The sequence below is a fragment of the Dipodomys merriami genome, unplaced genomic scaffold (genome assembly GCF_024711535.1).
Source record: "Dipodomys merriami isolate MVZ:Mamm:240054 unplaced genomic scaffold, mDipMer1.0.p SCAF_35, whole genome shotgun sequence".
In the NCBI taxonomy this organism is placed as follows: Eukaryota; Metazoa; Chordata; class Mammalia; order Rodentia; family Heteromyidae; genus Dipodomys; species Dipodomys merriami.
In genome coordinates, this window is record NW_027205048.1 from 12,357,991 (window position 1) to 12,379,439 (window position 21,449).

At 51.1% G+C, this 21,449-nt stretch overlaps 1 protein-coding gene across 7 annotated transcripts in view; it reads left to right on the forward strand.

The window, feature by feature from the left end:
• Positions 1-21,449, forward strand: part of Tacc2 (transforming acidic coiled-coil containing protein 2) — a 178,711-nt gene that overhangs the window by 98,220 nt on the left and 59,042 nt on the right. Inside the window, exon 1 of one of the 7 annotated variants that reach the window (XM_069988210.1) lies at positions 13,739-13,825. The exons of the other annotated variants lie outside the window; for them this stretch is intronic. Coding sequence (XP_069844311.1) covers positions 13,758-13,825 — 68 coding nt within the window. The 5' untranslated portion in view covers positions 13,739-13,757. Of the gene's footprint in view, positions 1-13,738; positions 13,826-21,449 lie in introns of those variants that run through there. 7 annotated transcript variants of the gene reach the window in all.

Here is a 21,449-nt window from a genome sequence, read left to right on the forward strand (position 1 = left end):
GTGCATGCTGGAAGATATTTTTAAAATTTTGTTGTTATTAAGGTGTTGTATAACGGGGTTGCTGTTTTGTAAGTCAAGTAATGCATACATTTCTCTATTGGACAATATCACCCCTTCCTTCATTTTCCCCTCTTGTCCCTGCCCACAGTTACATAGTTCATTTTCTACCTAGTGTATACTGAACACCATGATTGCATTTGTTCACCCTTCTTCTCTCCCTTTCTGTGTCCTGCCCCGCTTTGCTCACCCTAAAAAGACAAAAAAAACAAAACAAAACAGAACAAAAACAAAACCTCAAAAGCAAGAACAAATACCACCACCACCACCACCTCTACCAATGGAGGATATTCTTGAAAAGGTAAAAGCTTCAAGGAACTGATAGTGGTTGCCTCTGTGTGTGTGTGTGTGCACGCATGTGTGCGCGTGCACGTGTGCGTGCCAGAACTGGTGCTTGAACTCAGGGCCTGCACACGCTCCCTTAGCTTTTTTCTTCAAGGCTAGCACTCTTATTACTTGGACTACACTCTGGCTTTTTGGTACTTGATTGGAGATAAGAGACTCATGCACTTTCTTGCCTGGGCTGGCTTGGAACCACAATTCTTGGATCTCAGCAGGGTAGCTAGGATTACAAGTGTGAGCCACCAGTGCCTGGTTTGGAAAAGAATCTTGATTGTAATTGGGTTTTTGGGCGTTTTGGAGTTATGACATTATCCCATGTGGATTCTAATGGTGATTACATGACTATGTATTTGTCAAAATTCATGCAGCTGTATGGGAAAGAGTAATTTTATTATTTGTTAAGCAATGCTTCAGTTAAAAATAAACCAAAAACCAAAAACAACCAACATTGTCTAAGGAGAGATTTTCACTGAAATCTGTAAGAATTCTGCCCCCTGTGTCTTGTCCCAGTGCCTGGAGGGCACAGAGCTCGTTTGGCCCCTCTCAGAACCCACGGATGTGAGAGGTAGTCACAGACCCCGGTCCTTCTCTGCTGCTTACCTGGCCTGAGGCTCCCAGCTTGTCCCCGTGGGACACCGAGGGATCATGCCCTGGAGTCCATGCTGTTCTGGCTGCTCCAGAGTCAGATTCCCTGACACACTGGAGTGAGTGCCAGCAGAGCCACGCTGGGGTGTCACGCTAGGGGTGCCTGGACACAGAGGTCCAGAGACTCATACTAGACAGTCTTCATGGAGCACACGGCCCCCTGGAGAAGACAGACCTAGAGGGGGGGTGGGTCTGAAGGCTGGGCAGGCTTAGTGTCACATGGACTAAGGATGGGGTGAGGATAGTACTGCCAGGGGAAGGACAGCATGTGTAAGGGTCCTGGGGACAGAGAAGGCTTGGCTGAGGAGTCAAACTCCTAAAGTGGCTGGAGCCTGGATAGAAGGGAGTGAAGGGTCATTCGGAAGGTGCAGGCAGGTGGCTGGTCAAACCAGATGGATCTTGATTAGGGCTGGGGGCTTAATTTTCTACCTGATTTGATAGAATGTTTTCTACCAATAGACTTTAAAGTACAATGTATATCTATATCTATATGTATATAGATATAAATATACAGGGAAAAAGTCAAGACAATAGTGTGAATAGTTCTCATTTATCCAGGATCATAGTTGCCTCTGTTAACATCTCATAGTGTGTTAATTTGATACAATTAGTGAGCACAGACTAATACATTATCATTAATTAAAATCTACAGATTTTTTTTTCCAGATTCTCTGAGGTTTTCACTTAGAATCCCTTGTTTCTGATGGAGAATCCATAATAGGGCAGCATTGCTTTTCATTCTACTTTCCCTCTTTTTGATGACCTTGATTTTGTGTGTGTGTGTGTGTGTGTGTGTGTGTGTGTGTGTGTGTGTGTGTGTGTGTGTGTGTGTGTGTGTGTGTGTGTGTGTGTGTGTGTGTGTGTGTGTGTATGCGCGCGCGCGCGCATATGCATGTGTGTTCGCATATGTGTGCCTGCCTGCCAGTACTGGGGCTTACCTCAAGGCCTGGGTGCTCTCCCTTAGCTTTTTTTTTTTAAGTCAAGACTGGTACTCTACCACTTGAGCCACAGCTCCAATTCCAGCTGTTTGGTAGTTAATTTGAGATGAATCTCTTTGATTTGTCTGCTGGGTGGGCTTCAAAGTACAGTCCTGAGATCTCAGCCTCCTGAGTGGTTGGATGACAGGTGTGAGCTTCAGGCACTTGGTTGAGTGTGATAAGAGTTTTGAAGCATTCTGGTCTGATGATTAGATTGGGGTGACTAATGTGGAGAGGAAGGTGGCCGAGGTAGTGTCATTTTCATGGCATCAACCATTAGCACTGGTGGCCGCTGGTGTCTGTCAGAGTTCTTTGGCTCTCTCCCTCTCTGCCCACTCCCCCTTCCCTAACCCATCCCTTAGCCTTCTTTCTGCTCCTTTTTGTTTGGGAGGGACACCTATGTAAACGATTTCCCATTCCTCAGGCCTGGAGGTCTGCCTTGTCTCCGTTCCCTAACATATTCAATCATTTATTGATGTCACTGTGGACTCATGGGTATTTATTTTGTACTTTGGGCTGTAATCCAAGGCTGCTGTTTTTTCGTGGAGATCCTTGCAGCTGTAGTTTCTTTTTAAGAGTGTCCAAAAGCCCACAGCAGGACAGTGATTTGCTCAGATTTGCATTTTTAAAAGACCTCCTGAGCCGCCTGGTGGGGCAGGAGAAGCTGGGGATTGGCAGGTTCCCACAGCCCGAGGCTCCCTCCACGCCAGCCAGCTGTGCCATCCTTGTAAATAAAGCATGACCTCCTCTGCCTTCTCGGAGATGCTTTTAGTCTTGGGCCAGTGGCCTGGATCCAGGGGCCAAGTAGATTATGTTCGCTGGAGGTTTTCAGTGCAAGTTTCATTTCTCTTTTGTTGGCAGTAGTGAGGTTTAAACTCAAGGCTCTCTGCTTGCTGGCTAGGCAGGCACTCTCCCACTGGGGCTGGATCTCCAGCCCTTTTTGCTTTAGATAGTTTTCAGGAAGGTTTATGTTCTTGTCTGTTACTGGTCCCACTCAGATTCTTCTACCTATGGCTTCTATGCCTGGGACTACAGGCATGAACCATCACATCCACTCTTTTGTTGAGAAGGGGTCTGTGTGTGTGTGTGGTTTGAACTCAGGGCTTAACTTTTGTTTTGCTTCCCCCCCCCCCACTCAATACTGGTGCTCTACCACTTGAACCAAACTTCCACTTCCCACTTTGCGGTGGTTAATTGGAAATAAGAATTTCATGGACATTTCTGCCTGGGCTGACTTTAAACTGTGATCCTCAGCTCTCAGCTGAGGATCTGGTGCTTGGCTTAGCATTCTGACGTTTAAATCCACATGTGACAATGGTGACTTAGCTTCTGACCAATCTCGGGTCTCCTCCAGCTCTCCCAGCAGCTCAGCCCGACCTCTCAGTGCGGTGAGAGAACTGTCAGGAGCCGAGGCTAGACAGGGAGTCTGGTGACAAGAATTTCCAGGAACCCGAGTCAAAGGCTCTTGCTCACAACAATGCAGCCACAGCTGGCCTGGGAGGAGGGTGGTTGGCAAAGAGGTTGGTGTTTTGGCACATGGGCCAGGTGGCATGAGAGTCTGAGCAAATACTGTCCCTGCGCTGAGCTGACCTCCCCCCTCTCCCTACTGGGGACAGCTGCCTCTTGGGAATTGGTAACTTAGAAACCTGGGCAGGATGGCCTGATTAGACCCAGAAGAAGTGAGTGTACACCATGGTCAGACTTCTTGCAGAGAGAGAAAGTAGTTCCTTGGAGATAATGCAGGAAGCCTATGGAAACGCTACCCTGGGGTGTAGCATTGGGGGTGCCCCAGATACTCCCGTTTCTGTACCAAAGCAGGAAAGAAAGCAGAGTCTTTCTCCCCATCTCTCCACCGACCTAGAGAGGGGAGCCCTCTGAATTACACTAAGCACCTTCCTGCTCACAGTTCCTTTGCTGGCTTTCTACCTGGCTAAGCTCATTTTATAGATGAGGGCTGGTATTAGCTTAATTTTCATTACTGTAATGAAATACCCTAGGCAGGCAGACTGTGTGTGTGTGTGTGTGTGTGTGTGTGTGTGTGTAAAATTTAGCTCAGCGTTACAGAGACTGGAAGTGTGAACAGCAGAGTGCAGTCTCTGGTGATGAACCTTCCTTGTCTGTTTCACCTCATGGCTGCCAGCGGTTGACAGGAAGTATGCATGCCTGCTCTGTTCCTCTTCTTTTCTTGTGTTGGTCCTAGGGTGTGGGTGCTATCCCTGAGCTTTTATGCTCAAAGCTGAGCTCCACTTCTGGCTTTTTGGTGGTTAATTGGAGATAAAGAGTTTCACAGATTTTCCTGCCTAGACTGTCTTTGAACCACAATCCTCAGATCTCAGCCTCCTGAGTTGCTAGGATTACAGGTGTAAGCCACCGGTGCCCAGCTCTGTACCTCTTTAAAATGCTCCAGATTCGCAATCATGGGACTCATGCTAATGATATTATCTAAACCTAATTGTGTCCCAAATGACTCATCTCTAACCACCTAAATCAGATTATGTTTGTGTTCTCTTAGCACCATTAATTTATAGCTTTGGGGAGATAAACCATCATCAGACAGTGCTGACGATTCTCCCTTGTCAAGGAAAGGGGTTGTGTTATTGGGGCCGAGGGTCTTCGTGGATGAGACCCCATGTCCAGCAAACTGCGGTCTGCTTTGCTGTTACATGAGCTAGGTACTAACCATTCACTTGTTCCCAGGCTGCTGGGTATAAACACATAACCCCGCAGCCCCCTCTGAGAGAGTGGAGTGCAGACGATCACCCCGCGGCTCCTGTTTCTCGCTCAGTGTCTGGCATGGGCGCCAGTGGCTGCCGAGCACCAGGCACTCCCAGGGCTTGGGCTCACTGGCTTTGGCTGGCGGCTCGGGGTGGAGCAAGGCTTCGCTTCCCTCCCCAGAAGGAGTCCAGTGGAAGTTGGCCTCTGTATAGGGACCGTGAGAGAGTGGACTCGGGCTTCTAGTCCTGTAGCGCTTCTCCTCTTCCAGAAGGGAAGTGGAATGGGAGCTGCCCTGGCAGGGGTCATTGAGGACCCTGTCCCTGCGCAGCGGAGCACCGCGCTCAGTCGCTGTGGGACTTCTGCCCTGTGCCCTCTTTCGGGCTGCAGTCCCAAGGCCCTGAAAGGGAAGCGGATCTGAGTGGGCTCAGCAAGCAGATGGTGTGATGACGCTTGGGGAAGTTAGAGGAGTTGGGCAGGAAGGTTCTGGAAGGGTATGGACCCCCTTGCTCTGAAGCCAGGAGACCATATTCCACTCCAGTATATATAGCGCATGTTGGTAGACTTGGCTTCGTTCATCCACTTTGGCCCTCAGACCCAGCTGGAGATGTGGAAAGGAAGGCTGCCAGGAGAGGTCAAGTCACAGTCCAAAGGAAGTAGAGAAAGAAGCCCCCAAGCCAAGGGAAGAGCCAGGGCTGAGGCCTGGAGGTGGGGAGGACCCTTGTTCTCACCAGAACATGCCTGGTGCAGGCCCCACCCAGCCCAAGTGCTGCTGCGTTTTGCTGGCGAATGTATTTCTGTAATACTTTGCTCATGAGATGAAGCCACAGGCGGCAGCTGCCAGAGCAGGGGATGGTATGTACAGTCCTGCAGGGTATTCTGGTTTTTTTCTGCTTTGTTTGCACCATGTGATCTATCCATCTATACTCCACTCAATCAGCCATTCACACACCTACTCATTCATCTACTCCTCATTCATCATCCATCCATCCTTTAGTTTTCCTTCATCTATCCATCCATCCATCTACCCACCCATTTATCCAATCATCCATTCAGCCACATGTTCATCCATCTACTCATCCATCCATCCATCTACCCATCCATCCATCTATCCATCCATCCACCACCACCCACCATCCATTGACTCATCCATCCATCTACTTATCTATCAATTTATCCACCCACCCATCCATCCATCCACTCATCCACCCATCTACCATCTATCTACTCGTCCATCCATCCATCTACCCATCCATCTATCCAGCTTCCATCCATTTATCCATCTATCATCCATCCATCCATCCATCCATCCACCCACCCACCAACCATCTAGCATCAGTATCTAGGGACTCTATGAAACCTCAGGAGCTACCTGTCTGTCTCCAGGGTAGATTGAAAATGAATGAACAAAAGTAGAATCATTTCTTAAAGAGGCATGGAGATCCCAGCTTTGATGTTGAGTTGGTAAAACAGGCAAACAAATCAAGAAGCAAGAGGAAGTCTTACAGGTTGGAGGAGCCACCACTTGCCCAGGGTGTTTGTCTAGCATGGGTAGGAGTTTCACACTGTGGTCAGTGCATGTGTACTGATCCTTGTATCTGTCCAGGATAGGCATAAACTCACCTTCCCACCCAGGTGAGATGCATTAATATTTGATCCTCCCCCCTCCCCTTTCTTCTAATTAAAAATGTTTGTTGACCACTGAATCTGTGATGGTGTTTCCTAGTGCACCAAGCGCCTTCACTTCCAGGAAGAGAGGCCCGTCATTGAGTTGGCACGTGTTACCTGCCATGCGGAACCTCTGTCAGCAGAGCCTGGGACGCCTGTCTAGGTGGACGCAGTGCTTTTGCATGGCTGGGTCTCCTCTGCCTCCTTCCTGTGATCAATTCAAGCCTCAGTATTAGCACAAAAATTAAAAATAAATTAACTTCCCACGTACAGGTCAATCTGAAGATCTGAGAACTTAAGTGAAAGTAAAGTGAAGTTAGTTATATGCTAGTTCTAGTCTGCCAGGGCTAGGCAGAACCTCTAGGATGATTATGGAAAGAGGGTGATATTTTGTGGGCCTGGTAGTACATATACCTCGGTGCTGTGCGCACGCGCGCACACACACACACACACACACACACACACACACACGCACGCACGCACGCACGCAACCATTCACTTGCTCTACCCACAGAAGTTGTGCTATCAATAGATGCTCATGGGCGCTATTTCTGGCCTAGCGTTCTGGATTTCTGTTCCTTCATGGAGCGTTGAGTCAGCATTTCTGTGCCTGGGGAGCCGGGTTAAGCACTGTCTTCCTCACAAGTAGGGTGACAGTCCCTGTTTGGATGTGTTGACAGCTCATCAAGCCTAGAAGGAAAATCATCCCAGAATAACCAGCAAGGGTGATATAAATGAGCTCTTTGCTACTGGATGGGGGAGGGCACAGAGGTCTTCCTGTACCTGTTCTTTGCTAATGATGAGGGGAAGATGAGTGGTTTGAAGCTTCTGGATTGGCTGTTTGATGTAGTCTCCTGGGCGGGGCCTCACTGGGACCTGTGAGTACTCTTCCCCCTACACAAAGGCCTCTCTTCACCTGTTTCTCTAGCCTGGCTGGACAAACCAGCTTCGCATTCATTTTGGCTGTGGGAAGGTCCCATCTCTGTTTACTCCCTGATGTGCTCCTTAAAAAGGTCTTTTATTCCTAGTACAAAGTAGCCTCTAAAACCAGTAAACTTACGCTTGAGTGGGAAATGCGGTGGATTAACACATCAGCACTCAAACCAAATACCACATGAAAGTTCTTTTAATAAGAGCTCAAGCCTTTTTAGAAATGCTTGTAGAACTTTCTGGAAGCAGTGGCCTGAGAAGAAAGATGGCAAGTACTGGTTATATTTTAGATCCTGGACAGAAGCAGTTACCTGGCCCAGGTGAGTCCCTTGGTTCGTTCTTCTCGGATTTAGCAGGCAACTTGACTATTTTTCGGTAGGAACCTGAGCGTGGGAGGTTGGGATTTTATTTGGCCAAACTGCATGTCTGATATGCCTATAATCTTAAACCTGGTTTATAAAATTAGCGACAGGAAGGGGTATCTAATACAATCTAAAGAAATGTGTTGCCTAAGAAAGATCACTTAAAATGAATCCACTTAATGAGTGCAAATTGTATAGTTTATAGTGAGGAGAATGTGTGAAATATATTTCCTTTGAAAGGAAGCTGGAAATCATGAAAATGGCTTACATTTAATTAAATGTGGATTTGAATGATAGCCCGGTTAATGCTCAGAGGCACTGAGGAGTTTGGGCCATAGTTTCTTCTGAAGTTGGGAGTTGCACAATCCTTGGACTTTTGCAGTTCACACAGAAACTTTCCCACATGCAGTCCTGAGGGCTTCTCTCAGTTCCTTGATGACCCGAGTCTTTGAAGCTCTCTGTGGTGTCATCTAGGCTGGGGTTTTCCTCTTCGCTTCTTCCCAGGCCTCAGTCCTCGGGTTTCCTTTCTCAGTGGCTTAGCTTGGTTTTGAGCTGTCTGCCAGGATCATTCTCATGGATTCCTGATATCCTGGTTCTTCTGCCAGGCTTGTAGCCTAGCCTAGGCTCTTAGGAGCTAGGCCTCAATGCTTGGGTGGAACTGAGTCATGGAGATGTTGAGGAGACCATGCCCCCTTGGCACTGAGGCTGAGGTGAGGACCCTGGGCCTGCTAGGATGCAGAATGCCACCGGGGCTAGATCAAAGCCAGAGGTGGAATGGGACTTTTTCCTGTAGGTAGTGATCAGCTTTTAGAGTAAGGCTGAAGTAACATAAGAACAGCAAGGTGCTATTCTTGACCACAGTCTGGTATCTCCTATCTCTTCTGTCCTTTACTGGTCTCCTGTTCATGTGTGTGTTGTGTGGGTGCTAGACTCACTCACACAGCTTCCTGTTTTTTAGAGTTGTTGTGTAGGGTTTTCTTGGTTCTGGTCCTAGGACTTGAACTCAGAGCCTGGGCACTGCTCTGTTCCTGAGCTTTTGTGCTCAAGGCTAGAACTCTACCACTGGAGCTACAGCTCCACTTTTGACTTGTTGGTAGTTAATTGGAGATAAGAGTCTCAGGGACTTCCTTGTCCCAGCTGGCTTCAAACCATGACCCTTAGATCTCAGCCTCCTGGGTAGCTGGGATGACAGCATGAGCCACTGACTAACTTTTATCGTTTAAGCAAGGCATGCCGAGCCCAGCATGTGGGGTTTTAGAGAGTGCCCGGCTCAGCGTGTGGTGTGGGATGGACGCAGGGGGACTTCAAGTGGAGAAAGGAGTTGCAAGCGGGCAGCAGTGGTGCCATCTGAGCAAGTTGGAGCCTGTCAGATGGTGGCTTCCTGGAGATATCTGCAGGTCTGCCCCGTCTCCACACTGCCCACCGTGCTGGCAGGATGAGGCCAGAGGCTGGGCGAAAAAGATGGTGTCCAGTCATCCCTGTTCTCCAGCTGTGTGCACATCCCCCAGCACCCTCCAGACAGGCTTTTCTGTGATCTGACCTACTTTGTTTCAGTATGTACTTGGGTAATTAGTAGCTCTGGGGGTCGACTGACTGGCTGTGCTGGGAGAGCCCTGCTGCTATGGCAACTAGCATATCTGAGGCTGGAGGCAGGGTGGATGGGGAGACACCCCTACCGGGCCCTCTCAGGTGGCTAGGGTCAAGGCTGGACCTGGAGAGGGGATGGTGAGGAAGGGAGGAGCAGCTGGGCTTGGGCAAGCAGAGTCACCCGTGTGCATTTGCCAGATAACTGGAGGACAGGAGAGCAGCTGCAGCCTCTGCGCTGGCCGGGACCTGGCCCGGTGGGGGCTCAGCTTGACTGAGGGAACGAACTGCACTGCTGCTTACATTTTAACGCTTAGAAAGAAACCTGGGCTTTCTTTCTTTCTTTTTTTTTTTTTATTGTATAGGTTTGTGATATGATCTAACTTTTATGAATGACTTAAGACCAGGGAGGGAGGAAGAGAAAACATAGGTGGGTTTTGGGATAACAGAGGTTTTAGCAAGAACCCTAACACAGGATGGCTATACTGCTTCAGGGACTCTGGAATGTCTCTCTGTTCAACGGCCTTGGACTGCTGTGGACTAGAGTTTCCTCAGTCTGACTTAGAGCCTTCCTGCTTTCTCCCATTTAGTTATATGTTCTTTCTGATACTGGCAGTCTGTCCTAAGCAGTGCCTCTCAGTTCAGATGGCTGTAGCAAAAATGCCATAGAATAAGCAGCTAAAATGGCAAATTATCTATTTCTCCTGGCGCCGGAGGCTGGCAGGAGGAGATGTGGAAGTCCAAGGTCAGGCTCTGGGCTCCTGTCCCCTTCCTGGCTTACAGATGGGGCTCTTCTTGCTTACTTTTCACAGTGGTGGTGGGGGAGGGGGAGGCCTCAGGCCCTTTCTCTTTTTGTCAGGACATGAATCCCTGGGGGAGAATGATGGGAGGGATGATTTTAGTCCAGATGCATTGTCCTTACAAACTCACATGTTGACTCAAAATCCCTTTGTACAATTATTTAAAGACATTTTTTTTTAAAAGGATATGGAACCCATCATGGGGGGAGGGGGTGGCTATAATCCTAGCTACATAGGAGGCTGAGACCTGAGGATAGCAGTTCAAAGCCAGCCTAGGCAGGAAAGGCTGTGGGGTTCTTATGTCCAATTAGCCACCAGAAAACCCGAAGTAGAGCTATGGCTCAAAGTGGTAAAGCACTATCCTTGAGTGAAACAGCTCAGAGACAGCATCTAGACCCCTAGTTCAAGCCCAACAAAAAGAAAATAAAAAAATCCTTGTTTCCATTTCTTAGAGTTCATTTCGATAAATATTATTCTGTATGATACGCACAGGTATTGTGTTCCTTTCCTAACAGTGTCCTCTCTTAGTCTTCCTGTGTGTGAGTGCCTGGAGTGTTCACATGAACATTTCATTTCAATGACCCCTTGCTTCCTTTGTAGCATTCTACTTAGGGAACAAACATTTCTTACAAAGAAGGATCCTGGGCTTTCATAGATGGTATTTCATGTACTTTCCTCAATACTTTGAAAAGTAGACAGCTCTTTCTTTGTCAAACAGACAAGGAAGAGGAGATGATTGGTTCAGGGCTACATAGCCAATGAAGGAGAAGTTGAGAACTCTGGTTTCATTCCAAAGCCCTCCCTTGTTTGTCAAGAACAACCCCTACTTACCTAACGGTAAAGATATGTTGATGGATATACGATTCTGCAGGTCATGCAAAACTCAGAAGTTATCAGGCAAGTTCTAATAGTGGTTGTGTGACGAGTTTTAGGGCTGAAGCCTGGGAATGCTGGGACTCTTGCAGGCACAGTACAATAGACTTGGCCATCTGTACCAATACACAGAAGAGATAGGAAAAGGTGAAGGATGAAGGAAGATTCAATGGACATAGCTACGTTAGGAAGAACAGAGAAAGAGGTTCAAGTGACCCTATGTCCTTCTTCAAGGTGTTAGGAACCTTGAGATTGTATAGAAAAGGGAGATGATATAGGGGGTGGGGCATGCTTAGCTGACAGAGACGTAATGTTGGTCAGGACAGTGGGTAGATCCGTCACTCTCTCAGTTCTGGTTCTGCAGAAGTTGCTGCCGGTGTCATCGCTTGAGGAGACAGACCTGGTTCAGTCTTTGGCCCTAAAGATGTTCATTCATCAGTCCCGTGGTTCAAAAATGAAAGAGGAAAAAAAATGCACCAGAAGGAGACAGAATGGAGTGCTGCCCTCCTTGGGCTCCTCATTTTTCTCCACATATTTTCCTAGTATCATTTGTAGCTGAAGTCCCTCCCCTGCAGGGCCAGAGAAGGGGTTATCCTTCTCCAGGATAGTCTAGATGATTCTGTAAGAGCTTTGCAGTGCTACAGGAAGAAATTCTTTGGCTCCCCCTTCTGTGGATAAACTCGAGAAGATCTGTTTTCTTGGGGGGGGGGGGCTAAGACTGGTGGTAGAATGACAGCAGTGACAGTGAGTGATGGCTTCCCTGGGCGGTGCTTTCCAAAGCAGCCCGCATCACACCATTGGTGGTCACCTTCCCTGAGAGACTGACAGAGAATCACTAGCTACTTTCATATAAATGCAAAAGTAAATGCTTCTTGGAAATTTCGCATCATCGAGTCCTGGGAATCCGTTTTGATGGACCCGTGTTTTGTTTGACATTGATTAAAAAAAAGAAAAAAAAAAAAGAGCAGAGGAAAGTCAGCCAGCCCACCATGAAATTTCAGAGCTGTCCTAACATTGTGAATGGAAATTCCAGATGTGCCTGTCCAAACATCCCTGGCCATAGTTTTAGCACACATTCTGTGCCGGGGAGGGAATTTTAAAATGCCTCAAGTAGTTTTATTTAGATGCATTTCAGGCCGAATGTCCTATGCCTGAAAAAATGGTGAGAAAAGCCTCCGGGTTTTCAGCCTGCCCACATGGAGTTCTGTGGGAGTGCAGTTGTTGGGAGCTGTGTTTGGAGCTCCAAACGCTGTCTTGCTGACAGCAGAGGGGCAAGTCTAGGCCTCAGGTGTGGCTCCAAACCTCACCTGTGAGGGAAGGGAATCCTTCTCTGGAGCCTCTAGTAAGAAAGTCCAGGGGTTCAAGCCCAGAGACAGAAGAATAAGAGTTGGGCACTGAGCGTCAGGGCCGGTCCTGCAGGCCAGGCTGCCCTGCATGTCACCGGGCTCTGGGTGTTGTCTGAGGCCCCTTGCTGGCCCTGTCCAGGGTGAGTCTTCTTACAGGGCTTCTGTTTGTGAAGTCTGGCCAAAGATGGTGTTGCAGGCCCAGCCCCTGCCGGCGGCCTGGTAGCCCGGCTCCCCAGCCCCCCCCCCCCCAAACACAGCCCACAGCCGACTGCGCAGAACAAAGGTATCCTTGAGGCCTCGCCTTGGCTGGGGGGGGGGGGGGACGGGATGGGACTAGGAGCCTCCACCCACCTGCAGTCCAGGAGGCAGAGTGGGCAGTTCTCAATTTCCACAGCCACCTATTTACCTGTTCCTCTAGCAGCCCAGGCCCTGAGAATGGAGAAGACCCTTTTCATCTTCCTGGAGGTGTGAATCCTCCATGAGACAGCCCCCCACTTCCACCTCCTCCCACTTCCACCTCCCCCCACTTCCACCTCCCCTCCCCCACTTCCACCCCCACTTCCACCTCCCCTCCCCCACTTCCACCTCCCCTCCCCCACTTCCACCCCTCCTTCCACCCTCCCCCCACTTCCACCTCCCTCCCCCACTTCCACCTCCCCTCCCCCACTTCCACCTCCCCTCCCCCACTTCCACCTCCCCTCCCCCACCCCTTCTTCCACCTCCCCTCCCCCACTTCCACCTCCCCTCCCCCACCCCCACTTCCACCTCCCCCCACTTCCACCCCCCCACTTCTGCCTCCTGAGCCACCTCACCCTCACCTCACCCTCCTTCCTGGGTCCCCGAAGCCTACTCGGCTGCACATTTACATCTGAAAGCCACACAGTGCGGGTCGGGGCCGCGTGTGCGGAGGGAGGGTCTTGGCGCCCTCCCCGCCCCGCTCCCCGTTTCCGGAGCCGGAGCTTTGTGGAGGTTCAGGCGGCGCGGGCGGCGGGGCTGCCGTGGGATGACATCATCGCGTCCCGCACGGGAGCCGGGCTGCTGCGGGGACTGTGGGAGGGGACGCCGCCTCCCCGCCGCCCGCCGCCTCCCCGCCGCCGGCGTCCGGACTGCTTAGAGCGGGGCGCGCCTCCTCCTCCTCCTCCTCCTCTTCCTCCTCGGGCGCGCGCTCCCCGCCCCCCCAGGCGCGCCCCCGCCCTCGGCGCGCGCTCCCGCCCCCCAGGCGCGCCCCCGCCCTCGGCGCTCGCCCCCCGGGCCCGGCCCCGGCCGCCAGCCCCAGCTCCCCGCTCCGCCGCCGCCGCCACGGATGCCAGCGGCTGCTCCCATCTGCAGTGCAGCAGCCCCGGCCGCCCGCCCGCCGGCCCGCCCCGGGCTCCCGGGCTCCCGGGCTCCCGGCCGGAGGACCAGCCCGGCCAGGACGCTGGCCCTGCCCGCAGCTAGCCCGCACGCCTGGGCGCAGCGAGGATGGGAGGGTCGCAGTCCCTGCAGGCAGCCCCAGCCAGCGACCTGAACCCGGAGGTGTCCGAGGCCATGTAAGCGCCGCTGTCGGCGGGGTGGGGGCGGGCGCGGGGGAGGGGGCGGGGGCGGCTGCCGGCTTTGTTACCAGCCTCCTGCCTGATGCACCGAGCCCCGGCCGGCCTGGGGTTCCGGAAGCCTGGCGAAGCTCTACCTGGTGGCCGCCGCGTGGAGCGGCTCATGCCCGAGCCCCAAGAGGCTCCGGGGGCAGAAATCGCCCCCTGGATTTCAGCCCCTCCAGCCACGGGGTGCGGGCTTAGGGGCTTCCTGCTCCATCAGCATCTTTCCCTCTGCACCCCCGCCCCCCCCATGGTATTTCCTGCCAGGGAACAGCCTGGCATCGGGGAAGGCCTCCTCCTGGAGCGGGGCAGCTCCGTGCCCTGGAGCCACTGGCACGCCGGCCGGGCGGGCGGGCGGCGGGGACCTCACCACCGGACCTCACCGTCCGGTGAGCCCCAGCGTCGCCCATCGCCTGGCTCTGGGTGAACACAGACACAAGGCCGCTTGCTATTATGGGGAGAGACACCGTGCAGCCTTGTCATTGGCCCAGGCGGTACTTGACGGTGCATCGATCCAGGAATCCGATCTTCTTTTCAAAGCCACAGAGCTAATGTGCTCCGAAGTGGGCTCTATGCCGGACGAGTGTTTATTACCACAAGGGTGTCTGTTATGGTCGCCCGCATTAGGGAGTCGGCATGTTTCAGAGGATGGGCTTCTTGACGAAGGTCCCCACCCCCCTCCCAGCCAGATCGCGTTTCAGCAAGTCAGGCTGGTGCCCAGAGTGGGCCTGGGAGAAGGGTGGGTTTCAGAGAACAATGTTTCTGGGGGCTTGGGAGTGGGGTCGCAAAGCAGTGAGCTCGCGGCTTTGGTATGTGGGGTGGTAGCAGGGACTGGTGTGAGTGTGGTAGGGATGGATGGATGGGGTAGGGGTGGCACCTCGTGTGGGTCTGGGCTTCAGTGAGGAGCTGGCCCCCATGGTAATGTCATGTTGCCCCAAGCAGCTGCATGGTTTTCCAGGCTCCCTTGTTCATGAGGAAGGAGGCATTCTTGGGAGCAGGTGTTCACCCCTCATTTCTCTTCATCCCTACAACTCAAGACAGTCTTTCAGTGGAGATGCATCACATTTGAGTGGTTTTGTTATATGGTGTGAACCTTGTACGAAGCTGCCCTGTTTCTCATTCAGGTGCAAATATTGTCAGATACATGGGCATGCCTAAGAAAAGAACAATTCCAGCCTTTTTTTTTTTTTTTTTAAAAAAAGAAGTATCTAAACTAGAAACCACTTAATCAGTGACTGCACCAGCTTGCCCACTACTTATTACAGCTCTTGCTTACCAAAGCCCTTAAAAGCCTCAGAAGGGATAATGTGACCATATGTTTGGGAAAAATGAACTCACTAGTCGTTAACATCCCTGCCCTCTTTCCCAGCTGAGTTAATGAATGTTGTGTACTCTTATCAGCTGAGGGGGAGGAAGCTGAAGTGGTTGGGCAGATGCTGCCCGTGGGGACAGAAGTTTTCTATAAGGTCCTGCCTTGTGAGGATAGTAGCCTTTAAGTGATAGTAGAGGTGGAGTGGTCACCTTGTGATGGAAGCTGCTTGTCAGATACTTGCATAGTCAGTCCCTTTGCCAATTACCCTAAGGCCCCTCTCTCTGGACTGGACCTGATGTTTGGAAATGTATCTGAATCTGATGGTTAAGATAGTGTGTTTTAAGGCCGGGCACTAGGGGCTTAGGCCTATAATCCTAGCTACTCAGGAGGCTAAGATATGAGAATTAAGGTTTGAAGCCAGCCCAGGTAGGAAAGTCTCTGAGACTCTTATCATCAATTAATCACCAAAAAGCCAGAAGTGGAGCTGTGGTTCAAGTGGTAGAGGGCCAGCCTTCAGCGAAAAAGTGAAAGGACCATACCCAGGCCCTGATTTAAGCTTCTGTACTGGCGCGCGCGCGCGCGCTGCGCGCGCGCGCGCGCGCACGCACGCACGCACGCACGCACGCACGCACGCACGCACGCACACACACACACACACACACACACACACACACACACAAAGTGTGTTTTAGCCAGGTGTCAGTGGCTCATGTTTATAATCCTGTCTTCTCAGGAGGCTGACATCTGAGGACTCCATTTGAAACCAGCCTGAGCAGGAAAAGTCTGTAAGACTCTTACTTCCAACTTAATCTATAAAAAGCCAGAAGTGGAGCTATGGCTCAAGTGGTAGAGCATTAGCCTTGAGTGAAAAAGCTAAGGGAAAGCACTTTGCCCTGAGTTCAAGCCCTAGTACCAAAAACAAAAAGAAAAAAGATCGTATATTTACCTATTCACAAAATTTCACCTTCTTCCCCTTGACATGTTTGTTTTAAAGAATTGGAAAGAGGGGAAATAGTTGGGATTCTCTTCCTAGCAACTGACTTCCTTTGAAACCCATGTGAGTCTTTTCCTCTTCAGATGTGCTTCTTTCTAGTCTCAAGGTTTTTTTTTTTAAATGCATTAGGAGAGTGGTTCTTTCATGATCATTTGTATTTCATGTACCTAAAAATGCATGCACATGAATAATATACAAGACAACGTAGCAGGGATGCTGGCAGAAAGAGCTGCTGTTGTAAGATGATGCTGTCATGACTGCAGGAACAGAGAGGACCCTGGGTGCTCACCTCCTGTCAGTTGCAGCCCCTGACAACCAGACTCCAGAGTGAACATTGCTCTGTGTGTGTGTGTGTAACTCCACTGAAAGCTGGGCTTATGGAAGGCCATGTGGAAGAGTAAAACCAAATGAGGATTTGAAAGTGACGATGGGATTTGTTTGCTTTTTTTAGGATTTCTTCTATTCAAAATCTTCTGTTGTGGTTTGGGTGCCTTTGGACAGCCTTTGTAGCTTGCACTGAAGGCTTCCTTCTGAACTGGAGAGCTGCGGGGTGCGGAGGGCAGAAGACACATGGGATGGGAGGTGGACAGAGGATACATGTTGCAGGTGACCGGTCCCTGTACTCTAAGGCCCCCCCTGGAGCCTGTTAGACATGGCGTCACGCCCTGCCTCACATACTTGAATCAGAATTGGCAAGTCAGAGTTGGAGAACCCTGATCTAGTTATATGTCGTCCACCTCAGGTCCATGTGAAACCACTGATCACTATTGGTGACTTCTTCCCAGCCATGGTCCCTTCCCCAACCAACATGGGCAGAAGGAAAATCCTCCACAGAAACCCTCTGCATAGATGTGGGGAGCTAGTGCAGGGGAGAGGCGGGAAATACTAGAGAGAAGACGGTCTATTGATTATCCTGGGGGAGCCCTGGGGGCTCGACTTCTGCTAAGTGAAGCAGCATTAAACACTTTGTCCTTCCTGTGGTTAGAGAGTTAGCAATTCATCCCAGGGTCTCTTCAGAGTTCCCCCTCCCTCTAGTCATGGAGAGCTGACCAGGGGGCCAGCACCATCTGAGGCCTACAGGGTGGTCCTGTTTGTAGCCAGGATGCTTCATGGGGCACCACTGTCTAGTGAACTTGGGCGTTGGCTCCACAAAGCACATATGGACAGCGCCAGTGTAAGGGCCTGGAGGAGTGCAGAGGGAGGGAGGGAGGGAGGGAAGTGGCCGGCTCTGCTGACCCGTGTCCCGCTGCGTGTGTGTGTGGGGGGGGGAGGGGCAGGAAATAAAGTAGGAAAATACTAAGTAGAGATTGTGCTTTCTGGCAATTAAGAAAGACAAGGCCTTACCCAGGGCATGAGAACGGGAGCTAGTTTGGGGGAAAGTGGATGTCTTTGGACTGGCAGTTGAAATGCAGGTATGGGGGGACCCAAGAATAGCGGGAAGTGGGCAGGGCAGAGTGGGATCTTGGGCACTGCCACAGATCATCCCCTTGCTTGTGTGGTTCCTGACCCTGTCTTGGTTTTACCTTGGAAGCTGTTGAGCAGATCTCTGATTCTGAACCGACCACTTACCTAAAAGGTTTTCTCAGGGTGAAACTCCCCATCTGTACACTCGCTCATAATGATAAAATGTAAGATACCTGCAAAAGCAGGAATGTGTGGTGTGTGAAAATTACCAGCCACTCAGCCCCTCAGGAGGCTGGAGAGGCTGCCGGGACTCCAGCAGGAATTGTCTTGAATTCTCAGTTGATCCTTTCCATAGCCTCCTTTCTTGAAGTAGCCCTTGGCTAAATCATTTAGCTTACACTACTCTGCAGATACTTTTGTCTTCCTGGTAGCAGATTTACTTTGAATGTAACTGTTGGAAACAATTAGTAGACTGATTTTATCCCCTCTGAAATGGAATAAGCTGTAGAGTAAAAGGCTCTTTGTGGGTACCTTTTTCTACTAGAATTCCTAGACAGCTCCAGCCTGAACCTATGACCTAGTGCCTGGCCTTTCACCCCTACTTCATGGGGCTTAGGGGCTTTCTCTGATGTGTGTGGAGAGCTGAAGGCATTCCCAAGCCTTCTAGTAGTTCTTGGCATCCAAAAGGCCATATAGTTTTGGGGTGGGGTGCCCCACTACAGGTAGGACAAGCATCTAGAAATCATGTGTTGATGAGTGTGACTCTGAAGGTGAGTCTTACATCAAGGTCAGGTGATTCTGGATCATTCTTCCCCACTGACCCTCCTGTCCCTAACTGTTTCTTTCTACTGTCTGCAGCCTGCTTCTGTGGCTGTCGTGTTGGTTGCCTAGGAAACTACGTTAGCCTGACACCTGATTGGCTGCCTCGGCCAGATGGATCATGGAGCTAGAGCAGTGTTGGGAGGGGCGGAGGGGGGGTGAACCTGGGATGTTGCACAACCCCATCCTACCCCTTAAGATTAATGAGGTGGACTCAGGCATTGTGAACAGTTGTTCTGTGGAAACCAGTTGCTTTTGTTTCAGAGGTGCAGGGTTGTCTGGGGAGGCTGGTTGAGTACGAAACACCAACTGAGTGGGAACTGTTCGTACACACCCATGGTGGATGCGATAGCACAGGTGACATTGGTTCTGTTTATATTTACAAACTCTCCTTAGCAGTTGTTTCTGGAGAGCAGGTGGGTGCCGTTGACAGCTGGCAAATGTGGAAGCAGAGCTGTGCTTGCAGCCTTGCCGCCAGGAGTTTAAAGCCCTTTTTCCTCAGCCTTGCCCGGCAGACCCAGACTCAGCGAAACTTTTTTGCACTGCTGTTGCCTGCCAGCCTTGTTTCCGTTATAGAAATATTACATCCATTAATCCTGTGAGGTGGATGGATTTTACAGGTCAGGAAACGGAGTCTCTGGATGGTTTAAATCGCCAGGTCCGCAAACTGCTTCTACGAAGGGTAAAGATTGTAGGCGTGGTGGCTATCAGCTCTGCTATTACAGCACAAACACTACTATAGATAATGTGTACATTAATGCTCCAATAAAACTTTATTGACAAAGACAGGTCAGAGGTTATATTTTGTTGGCCCCGGGTCATAGAGATGGTTAGTGCCGGGATCAGGCCCATGTCTTCCCCCAGGCTTTCCATCAGTGGAGAGATCCTCCAGCCTTTGGCCTAGGCATCTTCTTTGTTCTCTTTCTTGATGTTTTCTACGTGGCCACAGATGTGCTGATAATGTCCCTAATCCTCCTTTTCCTGCTCTTGTTTCTAACCTTTTCTCTCTTGGATTTATTTCCCATGGAGACCTTCGGATTAATGTGTCCAAAGGTAAAACTGATGACCTTCCTTGTCTCAAGGATAAAAACAGGGAGTGTATATCAGTGGTAGAGCACCTACCTAGCATGTGTGAGACCCTGAGTTCGATCCCTAGCACAGCCAAAACAAAATCAGAAAACAAAAACTGGCATTGACTCACAGCCAGACTTGCCTCAGCCTCCGCCATCGCCTCATGTGGCTGGCGATTGGGGGGTCACACCAGAACCTGAAGGTGAAGGCTCGTTCTCTCCTTTCCCCACCTTTCCCTTCTTCCCAGGACAGCCTAAGCCCATGAGGCTTCCCTAGCTAAAATCCTGGGTGCACCTTCCATTGCTTTTCATCTAGAATCCAAACCTTGGCATGGTCTACAGAGTTCCCCTTATCTGTTCTTCTGGGGCACGAGTCACCTGGCACATCAAGGACTATACAGGTCCTCCTGCCTCAGAGCCTTTGCACTTGCTCTAAGGCCCTCTGGGCAAGCCTTCCACCCCATGCAGCTCTGGCTGGGTCCTTCCCTAGCTCTGAATCTTGGCAGTGTTTTTCCGCCATTGTTCTCCCATGATGTCCAACAGAACATCTGCAAGGACAGCAAGGTCTGTCATCCACAGTCAGAGCAGTGGCCTTTAACCACCGGCGCAACCCAGCAGCCAAGCACTTCAGTTCATTTAAATTGCTGTAGCCATGTGTGGCATGTGATTGCTGGACCCGCCACCGCAGGTCTGTGTGAATCTCTGTTCCAGGTTCTTCCTCGTCCTCAGCTTGACTTGTAATTACTTCATTTACTTCCCTGTTCTCACCAGAACGAGGAGGGGGCAGTGCACGGCCTTCCACTTGTTTATACTTCTGCCTCCAGCCCCTGGCCCAGCGCCCGGCACGTGGGGTTCAGTAGGTGCTCGTGAATGAGACTGTGCTCGGATGCATGGATGGGTGTCTTGCCAGCAAGAAGAATCATAACCACATCAGCTCTCCAGCTGATCAGCTGTGAGGAGGCCTGGGCTCAGTTCTGCCCCATCGCCACAGTTCAACACAGCCTGCTCTGCACCTTAGCGTGGCATCCCTCCGGACAGGGAAGGGAACCTGTCTTAAGAATGTGGCATGTTTCTGAGGGAGCAGCAGGCCCCGCCCCCCTCTCCCCCTTTTCTTTCAGTTCCTGGAGCTGTATTTATGTATTTATTTGTATTTATTTTTTGCCAGTCCTGAGGCTTGAACTCAGGGCCTTGGGCTCTGTTCCTGAGCTTCTTTTGCTCAAGGCTAACGCTCTACCCCTTGAACCACAGTGCCACTTCTGGCTTTTTCTGTGTATGTGGAACTGAGGAATCGAACCCAGGGCTTCATGCATGCGAGGCAAGCACTCTACCACTAAGCCACCTTCCCAGCCTGGCTTGCTGTTTTTAGATGTCTATTATTTTGCTCTCAGCTTGCTGCACTCCTCTTCCAGACTGCTGTACTCCCTTTCTCTCCCTCCCCTCCCCTCCCCTCCCCTCCCCTCCCCTCTCCTCCCCTCCCCTCCCCCCCCCCCCCCCCCCCCGCCTTCTTTCCCCTTCTTCCCCTCGCCTCTCCTCCTGTCGGTGGGCATCTCTGTTCCATCCCTGCCTTCATCTTCTTCACCTGCACAAGCTGCTGGCTGGGGAGCCCGGGCATGTGGGTCGCGCAGAGCCTTGGGAGGAGGCTGGCGGAGGCTGGCATGGCCCCGTGAGCTCCTCATTTTGCCTTTGTTCCACCTCCTCAGCCTCAGACGGGAAAGGACTCCCGGGCTGCAGGAAGGTGCTGCTGTGCAGGGAATCGCAGTGGGGGAAAGGCGTCCCCTGCTTGCTTCTGAAAGGGAAGTGGGTAGAGTTTCCACCAGGGAAAACCGCAGGAGCTGAGTATTGGGGCGAATTGGAGTGTTTGGGGGATGGAGAGGAGTGGGGACACCAGCCCTGTGTCCCCAGGGCTGAGAACTCAGGCCAGCTGCCGAGCCCACTTTTTGTTGACATCCCAGCCTGACTTATCAAAACATACTGGAGTTCCCA